Below are 18967 nucleotides of genomic sequence, written 5' to 3' on the forward strand. Positions count from 1 at the left end.
TTCTTACTGCTCTAATCTATGTTTCCAAATCTTACATAAGGGGCTGCACATTAATCTTCATAGTCATGTCCCCAAGTCACCATTTATGGCTCCAGACTAAGACATATCATTTCATGAAAATAAAATCAATAATTTAGGTTGTGATGTACAGCTATTATCCATGTCTACTGCAGAGATGGATAAACACACATGATTTATTGTAAGAATAAACATACTTACCAGCACTGAGACATGTTGTAAAATATTTTGATTGGATTTGACAAACAAAAACTGAAAGAAAATGCTGGTGGCTAGTCCATAAGTACAACCTTTTGAATTCCACTCTTTCCATCCAGTGTTGCGTTGTGTGTGTGTGTATATGTATATATATATATATATATATATATATATATGTGTGTAATAAACTTCCTGTAGTTTTAATAATATTGTAAATGCAAGGTGTTTGTCCTGTACAGATCGAAATTGGTCCAGCTGCCTTCATTTTTATATTTATGCAATGTTTACCCTCACAGGGATTTTTTTATCGAATACAATTCCAGTCTGTGCAGTACAGATGTCTCTTGTGTTATTATTAACTGTTTATTCTGATTATTGTGTCTAATCAGACACATTGGCCCTGCACAGTGTCACAAAGGAAGATATCCCACTTGTGTATAGTTGTGTTGTTTGTAATCTATGTATGTCCTTTAAAAGATATGCCTCTAGCAGTTCAGGTTTCTGTGTGCTTAGCCCTATTATGCAAGAACATCTCTTACCGCCCCACATGGGAGAGGAGGCACATCCCAGCCAGAGCTCAGTACTGCTAGTGGGAAGCACAGGAGCTGGAAGGCATTCCAGCAGGCTCCAGCTGAAGAGGCAGCATTACGCAGCTCTCCTTTGAATAGACAATGTCACTGTTGTCAGGGCAACTGTGAACAGCGGCGTATCATATTTTTTCCTCCTGTGCTGTGTGCTGAATATTTTAGTGTGCTGTAGCCGGCAGAAAGGGTTAGAGAAAGGTGCTGGTGCAGTAAGAATTCAACATATTTGATTTGGCTGGGATCCAACAAGAAAGACCATCTAGTGATCAGGTAGGGACCATTTTCACTGGCTCCCACTGTCTCCTATGACCTATGGGGGAGTCACTGGTAGACCCATAGAAGAGCTGGCTGCTCCAGTGATAGACTCTTCTTGGACAACTGCTGCAAGAGAGGAGAATACATGCTTATATTCCTGAAACCGAGGAAAAAAAGGACAGTGGCAAGCAAAATGCCAGGATCGAATACTGCTGCCCGACAGGAAAGGGTGAAGAAAACAGGTGCACGGCCTACACCTCCGCTTTTATTCACTATTAATGAAGAGGATGAGCAGCAGAAGAATGGCAACAGTAGGAAGGTAAAAGGTAGGCATTCTGTGTGTGTGTGTGTGTGTGTGTGTAGGATTGTCATTGACATTGTGCTTAATACAATGCAGAGTCATTGAACAGTACTGTCTTCCAATGCGGATGCAGGAAGCACAGTATCCAGCTGACAGATTCCATTGCTAAGGCTGTAATTTTGCTTTCCTCCAGATATTAGTGCTGAAAATATGTTGCTGATTAATATTCATGAATGTTTGCTTGGCCTTTACTTGGAGCTAACACCAGGCATTCAGCCATTCTTTTTTCTTTAGTATTTTGTCTATCACAGGCACAATATGGTTAACACATTTTCTGTTGCAGGTTGCATAGGCTGAGACTATAAACGTCAAGCGAGTTTGTCATGCTTAAGGTGTTAATCAGTTTTCCTAGTAACCTCAGAAATGAAAGTAAATGTACTTATTAGTTTTATAGTAATCTTTTAATACAGCAGTTTGATCTGTAAGGCCTTGTAAGGACCCACTATGCAGAATACTGAATGTCTTTAAGAAGTAACAGGGCCCTCCCTTATGCAGACATATGAGCTGGTGCGCACTGTGATAGGGTAGCGTTCCATAGTGATCTAGACTGGTAGTGGCATGCATGCCATGGGGGTGAGATCTGTGGGGGTGGAAAGAACCTTGTGTCATATAAGCAGAATGTGTCCATTTCATGTGCTCCACAACAGCTGAGGAGTGTCAAGGGTGTTAGAGACATCTTTTCATAAAGATAATCCATTATTAACCTATCCCATAGTCATTAACACTGCCAACTAATATACAGCACAGGGAGGAGTGTATAAATAGTTTTAAATAGGCATACATGTCTGCAAGCCTGTCTCGCACGATATCTGCTGGTGAGCTCATGAAAATAGTACCGAAGAATGTTTTTAAATAAATGAGTATGATAAGTGCTTAATTGGTGATCCATATGCATTAGTAGCAGGTAACATAATTAACTATCTGACAATGAATTACAAAAGCTTGGACCCTTTTACTATTAAATTATATAGGTCACTATTTTGTGCCTTGTGCTTGACCTTAATAGATATATATAAAATCCAGAAATAGAGCAGCCACTTTCCCAGGGTATATTCTAGAGCACTTTAATGACATTGTGTGATATTGTGTGACAAACAGAGAAGTGGTTGTGGATAGTTCATTGCCTAGTGGCCAGTGTGGTGTTTGCCTATTTTCTACATATGGCTAGTTGTAACTTGCTGTGGGTAACCAAATATTTGTTTAATAAATGTTAGGGCAAATAGCTAATTTACAAATAAGCAGTAATAGTTTGTGAGGATAAGATGGCATATTTAAATATGCATGTTTATACAGATATGTGTTGCTTGGTGTGAGCTGCCATATTCTGCACTGAAAAAAAGCAATTGGGTGCCCTTCTGCCTTATCGAATGATAAGCAATTGATGCTCCTGTTTTCTGAGATCCACAGGTGCTGATGTAAGAGAGTTGCCAGGTAAAATTAATTTTGACAATGCACTAAAAGCAGGATCTGTCTGGGAACAATATTATACTATTTTATTACTCATCTCTGTACACTGAGGGGATCATAATACAAAGTGTTAAGTACAATGAAAGTAAAGGTGCCACGTTATTTCAAATAGGCATTAGTTTCAGTGGCTCTAGTGCCTGGCTCTAGACCAAAGAATAGTCTGTGGTGGTCCCATCTGTGAGGTAAAGGAGATGGAGAGTGCATATGGTGTGTGCTAATGTGACCACACTTCCTGCTGATTGATTGATCTATTTTTTAAACTCATTACCACAACCTGAAGTGTCGTTGGATCTTCCATTACTATGATAAAGACAATTCCAGTGTTGAACATTTACCCTTAGTGCCAACTTTTCTGATTGTTGCTCTGTCGTAAGTATGAAAGTAGGTGAATACACTGATTACATAATGTTATTTTAAAGCTAGGAACATTTTCAGCTTGCAACTTCAACTGTCAGAAACATTAAGTTTAAGTTGCTTGGTTCTGTTCAAGTCATGGAAGACCAAGAAAACTTTCTGACAGAACTGCGTAAAGAAAGGTCAGGTTTACGAAACCAAACCAATGGGTTACTAACCTGCTGAAATGTTTACTTACGCAGGAGGAGTTCACAAGTCCACATTAGAAAGTTGTCCACATTCTCTTTTGAAGCTTCATTGCAAAATTTGTATTTAAATTATGCTTCACAGTGTCTGAAGCTTTTATAACCAAGTGTTTTGGACTCTACACATAATAATGTAACCGACCGTCACCTCAGAAGATACATTTGGATAAAAAGGTGAAGCAGGGAAGAGATACAACTCCTTGCTGTTGTGTACACAGTTGTATCTATAAAGCTGTGGGCTTTTGCAGCAACAAGTGACACAGGGAATATTGTGCTGGTGAACGGAAGAATGGGTTTAACTGAACATAGGCAATGCTGCCTGGGACAAATATTCAAAATGCCTCTCTAAAAGGAAAGGGGAAAACTGGAAAAATGCTGAATGTTGGCCGTGTCCTCTTCTTAGAAAAAAAAAAACATGCATGGGAGCAGGGCTGCCATGTTCAAAATGTGAATAATGAATGTAGAAATAATGAAGAAATGCAAACTGAAAAAAGGTTGGGTATTGTAGCAAGAGATAATACATCAAAATAATGAATTAGAGGAAAGAAAGATGGAAGCTTTTGGCCTTCACAGTCCTCTAATTTAAACATTATTGTAAATCTGGACAGTTGTGTAACATTCAGTGCATGCAAGTACAACCTGTGATACAAGCAGCCAGTTTAATCAGAACAGGTCCAGTGAGAACTCCGTAGAGCAGGATATCACAGTCCCACCTGCTAATCAGGAGTATCTGTCAGAATTCTTCCTTATTTTTGTTATTATTGCTGGGCAGATACTTTTCTGTAGTGGATGAGTGAAGTTAAATGGGGAAGAGACCTTGGTAGCATCCTGCTAGCAATATGTATTCTACTCACTACTGAATAACTCCCAGGCTTATGGCTTTAGAGGTAAGATAAGGTAGAAGTACAAGCAGTCCTATTTTTGGGGCTGCATGTTATTCCCGGAAGGTGGTGTGGTATGAAATTCGGTTCACTCTATAATTCATTCTTTATTTGGCTGGCTACAGCTATATGTAGAGAAAAAGGCTAAAACTTGTCCTCCAGAGAATTATAGTTTTTCTTTTTTTTAACAGGGTCATCTACAAACTCATTTTTACCCACACACTATCTATGGTCAAGATGTGCTCTCTGCAATTGTCACATAATAATGGGTGGTGAAGTTAGCTGAATTGGTAAAATGTTGCATTTTGGCTGTATTGGATGTTAGTGTGTTATATAATTGTTATTACAAATTGCAAAATTCTGTCCGAATGTGTAAACTTTTTTACTTATGCAATTGTAAATGAGACTAAAGGGGATCACAGAAGGCACTTGTGATTACTGTATTCCAAGTTTGGGATAAGGAATATTCTGCACAACACCATAACGTTTCTTGCAAATTTACATGCAGTAGTGATCAATGATACACATTGGGGGGAAATAAATCCCACCTGAATTTGCGCAGCGTTTAAACTATTACCGATATTGCGGTAGTTTTAACCTGGCGTTTTGCAAAAAGCCGACGTTGAAACTACCGTGATAACGGTAATAAAGCGCATTATTACCGTAATAGTAATAATGCGCACACCGCGTTACTTTTACCCGTAATGCGGCCAATTGAATTTCCCACATTCTCACGAACGCACACTCAGCATCCCTAACTTTGGGTTTTTACTGTATGTGGTTACTCACTATCCCAGCACTAAATCTTTCACTCACCTATCACACAGGTAATAGATTTACTGAATCGCCCCCAAACAGCGATCTCAAACCCATACACACCTATGTTCTATCACCACCTATTGAATGAGGGCAATAGGACCCCAATATAGTGTCACACACTGGCGCACCACGCTCATTGTTACACACAGGTTAGCCAGGCACACGCCATCAACCAAAGGGTTAACACCGCAAGACTTTGTTACACCCATGTACACTCTGGCACACACTAGGCTGGTTAGTCAAATGCATTATCAACCACGCACCAGCATTCAAAGGGTTAACATGATCAAGCAACATTCTTCATAAAAGGCTAATGGATTCGTTAGAGTATCAAGGACAAAACTTATTACATTTTAGATTTAATATACAAAGGTACAGGGCACTTGGCTATAAAAACAAACAGATAACAATTGACATACAAATCATTAATGGATAAGTTATAAAAAAAAAAAAATGGGAGGAAATTACAGAGAATAAATGTATGTATGATAATCTGTATGCCAGGGGCAGGCTGTGTGAGATGGACAATCCTTCAATAAGATTAAGACACCTAGGGGCGTATTCAATTGTTAGCGTTAACGCTAACAAGCGAGTGCTCAAAAAATCTTACCGTTAATACGGTTATTACTTGCGGAATTTCAGCTCGCAGCCCCCTGAGCGGCGAGCTGAAATTCTGCAAGTAAACTACCGTATTAACGCTTTTCGCGCGCAATAGTAATATTGTCCCAGGGCAGTGTTGGCTAACCTGTGACACTCCAGGTGTTGTGGAACTACAAGTCCCAGCATGCTTTGCCAATATGTAGCAGCTTATTGCTGGAAGGGTATGCTGGGACTTGTAGTTTCACAACACCTGGAGTGTCACAGGTTAGCCAACAGTGTCCCAGGGTGTAAACTATGGTTTGCTCAAAAATATTCCAAAAGCTTTGTTGTGGAGGCAGCTAGAAAATTAACTATTATAATGCTGGTAAAATATCATGTTATAGACACTTTTACTTTAATATTTAGATTTGTGAACTTTGCGAATATCTTTTTAAAATGTACCTATTAGTGCAGATATCTATGCTGGAGTGTTTCCAGAGTGGATAGTTCATGCTAAATCAGTTGTCTAACTATAACTACAACTATTACTATACTCTAATACAGTATGAGCAACACTAGTTGGAACTGCTAATTTTATATTCTATATTTCTCACATGTTTTGCTTTGAGTGAATTCCAATAACATGTAGTTTTTATAGTCAGGGAAGAGCCGGGTCATTCAGTTGCTATAAAATGGGACTACATATTCCCTGCTGCCGGGATCATTCAGCTAATTTGGTCTATTTCAGTACTGTAGGTACAAATAGGGGTAATTCTCATAAAATGGTTCTGGTAACAAATTCTGAGCAATTTAGGAGTGTACCGTCTTAAAAGAGAAATTCATGTTTTTAAGGAACATTAGCTATTTTGCATCATTGGCACATTGCTATTGTATGTATTTACTTATGTGTGTGTGTGAGAGAGAATCCATAACATGGCAATCAACATTGTAACACTCGTCTGTCCCACTTTCACTGTATGAGGTCATATATAGCTTTTTGTTAACATTTAACCATCATTGCACTTTGTTATTGTAACTTGCATGTATTAAAAGTTAATGGCTTTGTGTCTTTATTGGGCTGAACTCTTAATGATGTATGCATTGAGTTAAGTGTATATTGTTTTTGTATTTTTGTTAATTTTTTTTAAAAAAATGCTTCCAGGTCTTATTGATGCTTCATCAAAATTGATTGTTTGCTAATGTCTAGTCGGCATTGTGTTCTGTACCCCTTCTTAATAGCTCTGTGCAGAACAACTTACATCAATGTAGACAAAAAATAATTCAAACTATATTAGTTGTTTTGTATTTTTTGCATGCTGGATGCATGATGTAAATGTGTTTTGATTTTTTTTTACACAAAACTGCCACATGTAATAAAAACAATTGATAGGATACTGGACTTTGATCGGACAGTTACGTTTTTCCTCAGTATACCTCAGGAGATTTTTACATTTCCCACAATTTCCATTTTTGGAAGTGTCTCCTGAGACTGTAGGTGTACACCTTGAAGCTAGCTGGGCTGACCATCCAGACACACTAGTAAAAAGCCAAGGTGTCTTGAGGCGTCCTTCTTAAGTAGCCTCCAGTGTCCACTCAGCATGTTCCATGTGTAAAAAATGCTTTCCTCTGTTCCGTATGAGAAGCTGTAGAAGGATTTCAGATTGACTAGTAAGAGAGGAGAGATATGGATGGGAGAGTTATTGGAGATGAAGGTAATGAGCGATAAATGATCCTGCCACACAGTTATGCTATTAATTTATTCCCCATGTGAAGTGCAGAAAACCTTTTGACTCCTGTACATATGAGGCACACCAGCAACTTTCTAGGAATGTGGTCCTTAAGTGGAGAACTGTATTTTATATCACACTCTTCCACTCTTTAGTTGATATTTTGCGGTCAATAGCTCTGCAGTTTTTTTATGTTTTGTCTTGCTCTATGAGTTATTCACAGATGATATATTTTGACTTGTATGCACTTCTGGTCGATTTTAACCCTGTCTTGACATTGTTTTCCAACTTGTTACATGCCGATATCACTTTAGACAGTGTACCTTGTGAAATACTATATAACCAGGGCTCTGGCACAGCCCAGGGATTCTTAAGATTTAATTTAGGTTTGTTATTTAGGTCAATGTATCTGTCTTATGACTGGCACTTTTCTCATGACTTCCATATTTGAATAAAATATTAAAATATTAAAATTTTGGTCTTCACTTGGAAAAAAATGGGTTAGTTTCGATTTTGCATAACATGTGACACCCAGGCAACACACCTATAGAAAGTATGAAATATGTTTACATATTTATAATATTTGCAAAACATATTTTTGTGCCTGTAGCAGACAACTTGCCAGTCTGCTACGAAGGGTGAGCAGGTGCTAAACATTTTAAATTCAGTGAATAGGAACAATTGTAAGCCTCTGGGAGTCTTTAGAGGCAGATCTTTACATTTACACATAAATCTTTGTCGGACACTTCTTTTGTACCTTTCACTTGCAGACTGACTTTCTGCATAGGTGATAAGAGTTTTGTTATGAAAAGTAAAACTTGAATCCACTGATTTATTTCCTCAGGAATGTAGTCGCTGCTAGTAACAAGCAATTCAGGCTTTTGGTTATTTTTGGAAAGCAGAAGTGGTCATTCACCATAGATATCATAGATGCATGGTCTATGTCTAATATATCTGATTTTCTTTCATATCAGTTGTGGCAGCTCCACCAATTCAGTGCCACGTATTCTACACCATTCTGCTACTTTTTAGGGTGTGGATAAACTGATATAATGTGAGATATATACCTGCTTTTAAAAATACTTATGGTCAACACTATAAACAAAATTGGAGAGATCTGGAGAATGTTTCTCCTATGTAGTCTGGTAAAGAAGCTTTAGTAGTAGAAACAGGTTATTTTAATCATGTACAAATATAGGGGGGACTACTGATTTGTACTAGATCTAATTTTAAATTTAACCTGGTCCTTCATCTGGTCCTCTAATCATTCATTTTTGTCACACTGTTTAATAGCTCCTCAGCCAGCGATCGAATTGGACATTTAGAAGTGTCCGTATGAAAAAATATAATGGGAATGTTGGTGAGTTGAAGTTGATAGTGTTCCATTGAAGGCAGTAGGAGAGGTGGCAGTATGACATATCACCATATACACCCCACTTTGACCACAGCACTCAACTATAGTGTAAGCCAGCTCAATACAAGATCTCTTACAAGAAGCCAAAATGTTTCACTGAAGGGGTGTGGCATTAATATCTAGCTAGATAAAAATTAAAGCATGACAAAAAACGTAACCACAAAGTGTGTTCCTCTTGTCATGTTCACAGGGGTGTATTTGCTCGGATTATTGACTGTTCTGCTCTGCTACGTTATCAGCAGATTGCTGTTGGAATGTGAACAGACTAAAATGCTACAAGCATGAGAATCATTAGATGATAATATTATTTGGCTACTGGAGGCAGGGGTGCCATTCCTTACTTTGTTTCCTTGGTCACCTCTGGATCTGTAAAATAAATTGTAGATGCTCACATTACCATGCCTCCCATCTGTCCTGCCCGGGGACATGCTTGTCCTGTGGGTGAGAATATTGGAGGTTTTACAGTCCTTGGCAGCCCTCTGGGAGGTGGCCACATTGTGAATGGCCACGCCCACATTATGAATGCCCACTCTTATCCCGATGCAGTGGACTTGCATGTTGGGATGTATGCATTACACATGTCTATCTTACCCTTGGGATCATCAGGGATTATACACGTGGGAATTAAATATTCTGTTACATATAATAATGTTTGCCATAGAAAAAGTTTTATGTACATGTTCTTGTCTCCTATTAGATGAATTATTTCACAGCAATTTTTTGTATATATATATATATATATATATATACACACACACACACACACACACACACACACACACACACACACACACACACACACACACACACACACACACTACAATAATGCTACATTTTGAGTAAACTTATAAACCCATTTTCCATAATGTTGCTCTGTCTATCTCTTTGTGTTGACATAAGAAAGAGCACTTGGCCCTTTTGAGATGAATGGCTTCCAGTTGGACCATATAAGGTTTCAGAGCCAGTCAACACACCAGCTCATACTGTATTCATGTTCTAAACAAATAATAACTGATCATGTTTCATGCTAATGGGTACTTGATGGATTTTAAGTAGTTTGATATAAAACCCCATAATACTATTAGGTGCTATTAGGGTAAAGTATAGGAGCAATAATAAACAAGTCATACAAGCAGTAGTCTTAAGCAAAAAAATAAAATAAAGCTGCCAGTTCTTGCAATACAATAAAATGATAGTCACTTCCTACCCAGAATACTTGTAGTTAATGATTGATGTAACCCTGCTGCAACTACAGGTTATATACCTTTTCACTTATTTGTGTAGAGCAAGGCTTGTATTGTAGTCCAGATTTCCTACAGTTGTATAATCCTGTCCACTGGCAGGATGTTTAACGATCCGGATTGGATAATCCCTTTTTGAAAGCTATAGGTTTGCTGTTTTCTTTGGAGAGCCCAGTGTCATGAACTGTGAACAACACTGAAGTTATTTTAAATAAATAATGCTGTGTGCCTTTCTATATTAAGGTGGGATATTCTGCATGATTATTATTCTTATTATTGTTTGTTTTTTATTGTGTAAAAAGGCCACCTTGTGGTAATCGAATGTACTTTCCTGTCCAAAATATGATCAAGGTTGGGATAAACGAATAGAATGATTTATGTTGAAAACTGTCGCTATGCGTTCCTATTGTCTGGTTAGTTTTCTGGTCTTCACTCAGCTGTTTTTTATGCTGTCTCCAACAATTCTTGCATAAGGTCTTATCCATTTACTTTGTCTTTGCCAAGTATGTAGGGCTTTGTAAGTTTACACTTCACACGTTTGCTTTGTTACAATAACATATCCGCCCTCTTTTTTTTGTAATCTTGTACAAATATCCATCGTTCTTAATTCCTGTCACTGGTAGCTGTGATATTTCTTTTTTGCAATGTAAATGGCTTAATAAAAGTAGCTAAATTAGACATGTATTCAGTCCAACGCTAGTTGCGATAACGTTTGTATCATTGTATTGTGCACAGATTATTGTTTTTCCCCTGTCTACTTGTGTTTAGAAAACAGGAGGATTTGGGAACATGGAAATATTGGACACGTCGGTTATTTAGGACACTATGGCTTCTGATCTGTATCTATAAATTAATTAGCACTGTATTAGGCCATGTATACACTGAAGAATTTTCCAACTGACCTGTTATCTCAAACGATTGTAACTATGACTGAAGGTCCGATCAGTCTGGCGATTCATCCATACACACTGACAACATTTACCTTCAGATCTGCACTCTTCACCTGGTCCTTCATCTGGAACTCTAATCATTTATTTTTGTCACACTGATTAAAACCACCTTGTTATAGCTATCCACACATCAACGAATTTCGTTAGCTTCTGTGACTCTGAAACGAAACATTCTGTCTCAGAACGAACAAATGAATTATTCCTTCTACAGCACTCTCTACTTTTATTCACCGGGACATTCATTGCTAGCATCGGCTGAAAAGAGCACGATTCTGTAGACTCTATGGAGATTGTGAGCCTGAGTGTATACACACTACATGATCGGTCAGTGGTTGGTCAGAAAATATTAAACTGTACGACCAACTAAATGAAACGATGATCGGCACCTTGGAACGACTTTAGATCCTGTGTCACTATACATACTCACACGATATCTGACCAAACAGTCGGATGTCGGCTGATTGGAGGTTTATTGCTGCAATCATCGGGCTAGTGTGTGCCTAGGCTTACAGTGTACTCTTGTCAGCCGTGCTGCCGAGGGTAATCTTGAATTTTGTGTAGGGCACTTCAAGGCATTTGTTTGCACCCCCATGATACGTGCACACAGTTTTTACAAAATTCTAAGAGGGGTGTGACCAGGCTGATCTATAGGAAGCTATTGGTCCATGCGGTCACCATGCACAGCCTTTAATTTGGTGTTGCTGGGGTTATGAATCGGCGGATGGGGCTGGAGCTCCATCGATCAACTCTATAATTTACCACATCCCCAAACAAGGCCTGGAGCTTTATGCTTTGTACCTGCCCCACCTCCCACTCTGCACCCCACCTGTCGGTTATGTATGTGGGTATCTTAAAATATGAATAATAAAAATAAATGTTACATTAAATGGATGTTGGTGTAAGACCTTCCTTGCATCGAAAAAGAAATGTCCCAACAGTTATCAGTGTCCACAGTTAGTGTGCAACGCTTCTTCCCTTTCTGCCATGGTTATATTGCTTATTAGAGGTTTGTTCTGTTAGTGAACACAATGTGCACGTCTCTGCTTCCCCAATCACCCACAGCTAGTCCTAACAAAATACCAGCCAGTGTTTTTCTAGCATGAGGCGGGGATGTCTCTGCATTGTCACACAGACAGATATTTGTCCTTAGCCCAGTAATGACTCCAGTGTGGTTTAAATCATTAGATCACACTTCAGTTACATTCCACAAAGACCAGTAGACGTTATTGGATATTTTAAACTAGAATGTGTTTAGATGGCTACTGACAGCCATTCCCTGGGAAAGGTCCTGTTCCCTGACCAACCTTCCTGAATTTGGCAGCATTTTTATTGTGTAATGTTTGCGATATACTTACATTTTCTCTGTTATGATTAAGGACGATCAGAGGGGGCCCAATCGGGTTTAAATATTTACATTTCCTATCTTCTGCTAAATACATGCAATACATTCAGAAAGTGCCATAATACTCCTCCCACAATTAGAATACTGTGCACTTTTGTGTGGTTTTTTTTTTTTTAGATTGTGTTTTGCGCCTTGCAGGAATACAGCACAGTGCAGTTTTGTAGCAACCCACAGTTAATTTGTCCTGCAACTTTAATCTTCTCAATTGTAATAAACAAAGTGCAATAAAACTGGGCGTTACTTGGTAACTTTCATTTATTTCTCTACAGAACTTTATAAGCAATACTTTCACAAAATAATTGGTGAAGTAAGAACACCTACGCAAATACTCACCAGTATCCCTAAATGTTAATTAGGGTTTTTTTTTATTAGCAATTGTCCTGACAGTCTAAAGGCCTGAATAGGCTCATTTACCACTTTTTTTTCAATGCTTTATCTATTTATGGGGAAATCACACCATTCTCCATGAATTTGGTAAAGTCATAGTGACAACAATGCAGCAACAACCTCTCAGTTCTATTTCAGAAAATAGTGGGCAGTTAATTTCTTAAGCCCAAGCGTCCTCTCCTTGATGAGCATAAAATCAATAAAAGAGGGGGGCACATACTGTAAGCACCCACTGTTTCATGAGATCAAAAAGTAAGGGGAGAAGAAGCCAAAATCAGAATGAGTCCACACAGGGCATTTGGGTATTTATGTACATACTGTAGCACAGATTCTATTAATGCCGGAAAGCTACGTGACTAAAGGATTGTGACAGTATAGGATTCGGGATGTCGTAAAGCTTTGCTTCTAGTTTTTCATAAATCATTTTAAATTTATCTTGGGCTGTCGCCTTTTTTAATGACTGAAACAAATTTTTTTTTTGTTTCAGTTAACTGCCTCATCTCTTACAGCAGCCAGTTTTAGTGCGCTATTCCATTGAAGCGAGTACTTCAGAATGTGTCACCATAAACCACGTTCCTGAAAACCCCATGAAACAAGGTGCTGGGCGTTGTGAATAAAGGAAGGAACATCTGACTACTCAAGGAAATACAATCAAATCTAGTATGTATCATACTTGCCAACTCTCCCAGAATGTCGGGAAGATTCCCGAAATTCGGGTCAGTCTCACGGACTCCCGGGAGAGCAGGCAAGTCTCCCGCATCCCGCAACTGCTTTCCTAAAATATTGCGATTTGCAGTGAATTGCGTCATTTTTGGTCCCACCCCCCGTGACAAAACGGCATTTCCATTGCGGGTGCGGGGCCAAAATGACGCGTTTGGCCGCGCAGCGCCCCCTCCCGCCCTCTAGTCACGCCCCATCTCCCAGACAGAAAGTAGGCAAGTATGGTATGTATTTTTGGGAGCTGTAATACATAGGTGTGTATATGTATATATATATATATATATATATATATATATATATATATATATATATATATATATATATATATATATCACAGAAATGCATTTAAGTGTATTACTTACATTAATTTTAAAAGGTCCTCTTTGGTCATTAAAAATATTGATTTGTACAATATATTAAAATCAATATACAAGACAGTGTCTACATAGCATAAACACTTAGTCATATGCCAAATATTAGGATATTACACTCCCAAATTGTTTTTTTGGTTTTTTTAGAAGTCAACTACAAATGCTATCCAGTTTCCTGAAACAACTGCTGCAGTATGCAGGACTAGGTGAGAAATATATGCATTTTCCACCATAGGCAAAAAAAAAAAAAATCTGCTAAGTCAGCATCTATCTCTTATACCTACCGGGCATTACTGTAGGGTATTGTATGCTTGGCATCTTGGCCTGGTAATGGGGTTTATAGGAGTTTTTCTTTAGTGCATTGTGTACTCTCTGCTCTTTTATTCTCTACTGCAGAAAGTGCACATGGACAACTTATTAAAGGTGTTCACTAATTTTGCTAGAACAAAGCTTGTTCCATGTGACTGTCTGCATGTGATGTTATCTATAGCAAATAACCAAGCAATATCCAGGAAAGCCACGTCACTGCACAATGCTGTATTTACTGACAGGTGTGTGGACTTGTGTATGCTATGGCTGCATTGAAGCAATTTCATAGCCTTGCACTGGCATTGTCAGTGGTGCATCTACATCTTGATCAGTTTCTCTCAGGCTAGCTCAGGTCCCCTCATCTCAGGCTCTGTTGGGTTTCATGTGAACTGGTGCTCCTTCATATATACAGTTGTTAATGGGTGTCAGGCTGTCAGTACAAAATAAAGCCACAGTTTATTTACATTTCTCTTCTCTCCTGCACAGTTCTCAGTTACAGCACATATGAAGGCAATTTCACTGTTTTCCTCATGCTCGCTCTCAGTGTTTGAGTCTCCCTCTGCTAGCTGTCACCATGGGGTACCTCAGCGGTAGTCTTGGTACATGCCTCTGCTGGTGGTCTCCCATGCCAGTCTTCATAGTCATCAGTACTGCATTTCCCAACAGGACAGGTTTACTGCACTCTGCCCTAGTCTCTTATGTCAAGCTCTCTTGCACTTGGCATGTTTCTAACTCCTCTTTGTATTCACTGAGTGTTCCCTCACGTAACACAGACTCACTTTAAATCTGTTCACTTTTCATTTGGTTGTAGAGCCTCTCTGCCTGTACAGCCATATGTCGGGGCACTCAGCATTCGTTAGTCAGAAAGAGTCTCTGTAATACATCAATACCCGAGGACAGTCAAGGTCATGACTAAGTTAAGGGAACGTGACCTTGCCTCTGTAGTACACTACTTCAGCTATTATTATTGTTTTATTTTTTTAAGGGATTCATTATTGTCACTGGGTCATGTTCTAGGGCACACACTTGGTCTTTAAATGGGCATTACAATCCTACCTGCTTATGGGTCAATGCGGTTCATCATCTCTGTATTCATGTCTGTTGTGTAAATCATGTCCTGGCTGTAATGGAGCTAGGATCACTGCCTCCCACAAAGTCGGCACACTCCTTTCCTGAAATACTAGTGCTGTTCTTATGCTTCCCTTTAAAACTGGGACCATCCTGGAGAAACAAGAGTTCAAGATTGAATTCAATAAGGCATACCTCCTAGATTAAGGCGGTACAGTACCAATCACGACTTTTGTCCAAACTCCGGTACAGTTGGGAGATGTGTCCCGATAGCCGGTAATGCATTGCAGTGGAGAGGTGTTTTTGGGGAGAGGTTGGTGGGTAAGGGGTGGCCTAGTGCTTTAGAAGCAGTACGCATCCACCTGGGGGATTGACATGCCACCATGTGATTTAACCATGCCCTTAGGACTACGACCATTATTCATAAGGTACATGTTCCTAGTGAGTTATATTTAAATTAATTCTATCGTTTTCAAATAAGCATTGCATAGGCGATTGTATTGTGTTTCTAACGCACAAAGTGATTTATTTTAGCAGATGTAAATAGTTAACAATTCAATACATTATTATATTAAGATACAGTACAGTACAGCCAATACCAAAAGATACATACATACTGCTGCGCTAACCACGGGCACCAGTGAACAGTAATTCACCCTTGAATACTGTGATCAGAGTAGACTGAGGCTGGTGGGGGTGCAGCTATGATTATATATACAGTCAGTGTTAAAGAGTAAACAATAGAGATGATGTGGCTTGCTTCTATAGGTCCAGACATCAGATGGGTCCAGGGTAAACAAGTCATAGGCTGGTTCAATCTAAGGAATCCAAAGGTGGGGGTAATCTCTCCAGGGGATCTGCTACTTTCTTCCCGCCAATGCTCCAGTTGCATCTTAGTCAATTAGCATTTCATAGCCAGCATCATACAAAGGTTTATTCCCTAACATCAATAACTAAAGTATGCAATGTACGATCTCTTTGCCGAATGCACCGGACAGCTGCTGATGATTAGGGGTTTAATATGATATTAGACATGACACCTTTCCTATAACCTGAACCTTGAATATCACTGAAGTGCACATATAATCATATTATATAAACTAATAATAAACCAAATACTATCTGCTCATAAATTACAGTGTGACGGAACCAATATGAATTATATAAAGAACTAAATGATGTAATGCGAGTGTGTACGTGCGTATTTTACAACTCTCGTGGCATACTGAGTGCAATCGACCAATAAAACAATATCAACCAATATACTTTCGTTCATCCAATTATACGACTTCGACAGTTACTAGTTTGCGTTCTTATTATATTGGCTCAGACCACTAAAATAGCTGTATCTACAGTTAGTATGTGCACTTTTATTGTTTATTGACACAGTCTCACTGTTGATGTATGCTTAATGCTGTACTGTTTTGACAACTTGCATGGACAGTGGCTGCATTAAAATTGCTGTTTCTGGTCGTAATTACTTACCTACCTGTCAGGTAGGTAAGTGACAGCACATTTCGGACCCACACTTCCTCTTTAGCATCAGATGTGTAGATCTTTAAGAATAAACACCTCCCTTAGCTCTCAAAAGTGACTTGTTTGGCTTTCTTAACTCAGTATGTTATGTATTTCTAAATGTTTGTGTTTGCTGATTTGTGTGGGATTTTATACTTGGCTGTGTTGTATGCTAGCATATATTGAAAATTGAATATTAGCCCTTACAAGCAACGGCTTAGGATTACCATGGTGAATGACTAACTATGGAATTTACATGTCACATGCTGCAGAGTGTTTTTCTGTATTCAGTAAGTCCCTCTTTAACCATGTGACATTTTGGAATGTTTAGATATTTCCTAATTGTATAAGGTGAAGTCATGTCTATGATAGGCTTTTACACAAACACAGTGCTGACTTCATACTGTAGTGTTTACACATGATGGGCCTGATTCATTATGGAGAGCAAAGTAAATAACAGAAGTAAATTTGCTCCTGGGCAAACCATGTTACAATGCAAGGGGTGCTAGTTTATTCTTTTGTATGTAAGGAAAATACTGGCTGCTTTTTCATGTAGCAAACAAATACTTGATAGGTTAATTTTTTACACTAAAATTAAAAGTTGATCTAGGATATGTCGTACCCCAAATTTAAATCTGTCCCCACATTTTAAATTTACCTCCCCCTCCAATGCAACGTGGTTTTGCCAAGGTGCAGAGTTACTCCTTTTTTTGCTTTGCTTTTTTTTTTAATTAATCGGGCCCGATATCTTTACTGCCCAACTACAATGTATTTTCAGTAATACATTGCAGATTTATCATGAATGAATAATTAAAGTTAAAGTAACTAAATTGCAATTACACCTCTAACTAGCAGAGTTGAGATATGTACTGGTGAGTCTTTAGCCGTTCTGACAGTGTGGGGGGCAGAGGTTGCTGGTAACCTAACTCAACTGCAGATGGGAATCCACAGCTTACTGCTCATTTTATATATTACAGCACAAAAGATAATTTTATTTCTATTATTTTGACAACTATTCTTTTTATCAACCGTTTGACTTGTTTTATTGTGGCGTAACTTGGAGTTGTATAAATGTCTCTAGGGATAAAGCTGAGATAGCTGTCTCAGGCATAGGATTGAATGGAGCTGCGACTTGTGTTGCTGTTCTCTTGAGGAATTAGGCCATGAGAGGAGGCAGCTGCCAACAGCAGTGACCAGTTTGCTTTGGGCTTAGCATAGGATAAGCAGCTCAATACATTTACGCAGCATTTCAGAGAAGGTGATCAGAGGAGCCCCTGTCCCCTCCCCGTCCATCTAATCTCTTGATGCTGTGGAAGTGAGAAACTCCATTTTGGTCAGTCAGACACTGAAGCTCACATCTGAATTATTCTATAGCTGTAAAGCCTGGTGCTGACCTGTTTGTCAGGTCCTGAGAGGAGGCTCAGACATTGCTTCCCTCTTTCATGTATGTATGTATAGCAATACACTCCGTGACATGTAGTCTTTGTGATTATGGACTCAAGCTTCCTGGTGAATTAAAAAAGCTCTGAAAACCTCATATGGGACAGCGTTTACTTTAATCAATGATGGGAGAGAAGGGTAAGATGATTTTTCACTTTTTATTCTTCTGAGACTTCAGTATGGTATGTGTAGCTATGTGCATAATTGCTTGAAGTAGAACTGTCTTGGTGTTGCAGTATGTCTGACATGGTGGTTTATATATTTCAAGTCACAAGATCTCGGGCCTCATAGAAGTGATACTATTAATTGGAGAACAATTTCATACTTGTATTAAAAGGAGATTAAAATGCATCGCAAGCTTTGTTTGAAAGGGTTGGCAGTAGACAACATATGACCATTTTCTTACCCACTTATTATTTGTGAAGTTTAGAAAAAAACTTATCTGCAGGTAAGTGTAATAAGCAGCGGATCCGTCAAATCGCCGATGTTTGGCGATTGTGATGGCCATGTTTAAAACAGCAATTTTGCCTTTAATAAAATTGCCATTTTAAATATGGCTATCTATCACAATTGCTGGATATTGGCGATTTGGTGGATCCACTGCTTAATGCATTTACCTCCTAGTTTCTACTGTTCTGCAAACTGCACAAATACAAAAAAAA

General features: G+C 38.7%; 1 protein-coding gene across 9 annotated transcripts in view; it reads left to right on the top strand.

The window, feature by feature from the left end:
• MAP7 (microtubule associated protein 7) overlaps window positions 1-18967 on the top strand; it is a 122519-nt gene that overhangs the window by 35438 nt on the left and 68114 nt on the right. For 4 of the 9 annotated variants that reach the window (XM_075203156.1, XM_075203158.1, XM_075203161.1 and 1 more), the window contains exon 1: window positions 799-1381. The exons of 1 other annotated variant lie outside the window; for it this stretch is intronic. In XM_075203156.1, coding sequence (XP_075059257.1) covers window positions 1201-1381 — 181 coding nt within the window. In that variant the 5' untranslated portion in view covers window positions 799-1200. Of the gene's footprint in view, window positions 1-797; window positions 1382-18191; window positions 18444-18967 lie in introns of those variants that run through there. 4 more of the 9 variants (XM_075203154.1, XM_075203155.1, XM_075203162.1 and 1 more) reach the window with 3 other exon arrangements.

The sequence above is a fragment of the Mixophyes fleayi genome, chromosome 3, assembly GCF_038048845.1.
Source record: "Mixophyes fleayi isolate aMixFle1 chromosome 3, aMixFle1.hap1, whole genome shotgun sequence".
NCBI classification, from domain to species: domain Eukaryota; kingdom Metazoa; phylum Chordata; class Amphibia; order Anura; family Limnodynastidae; genus Mixophyes; species Mixophyes fleayi.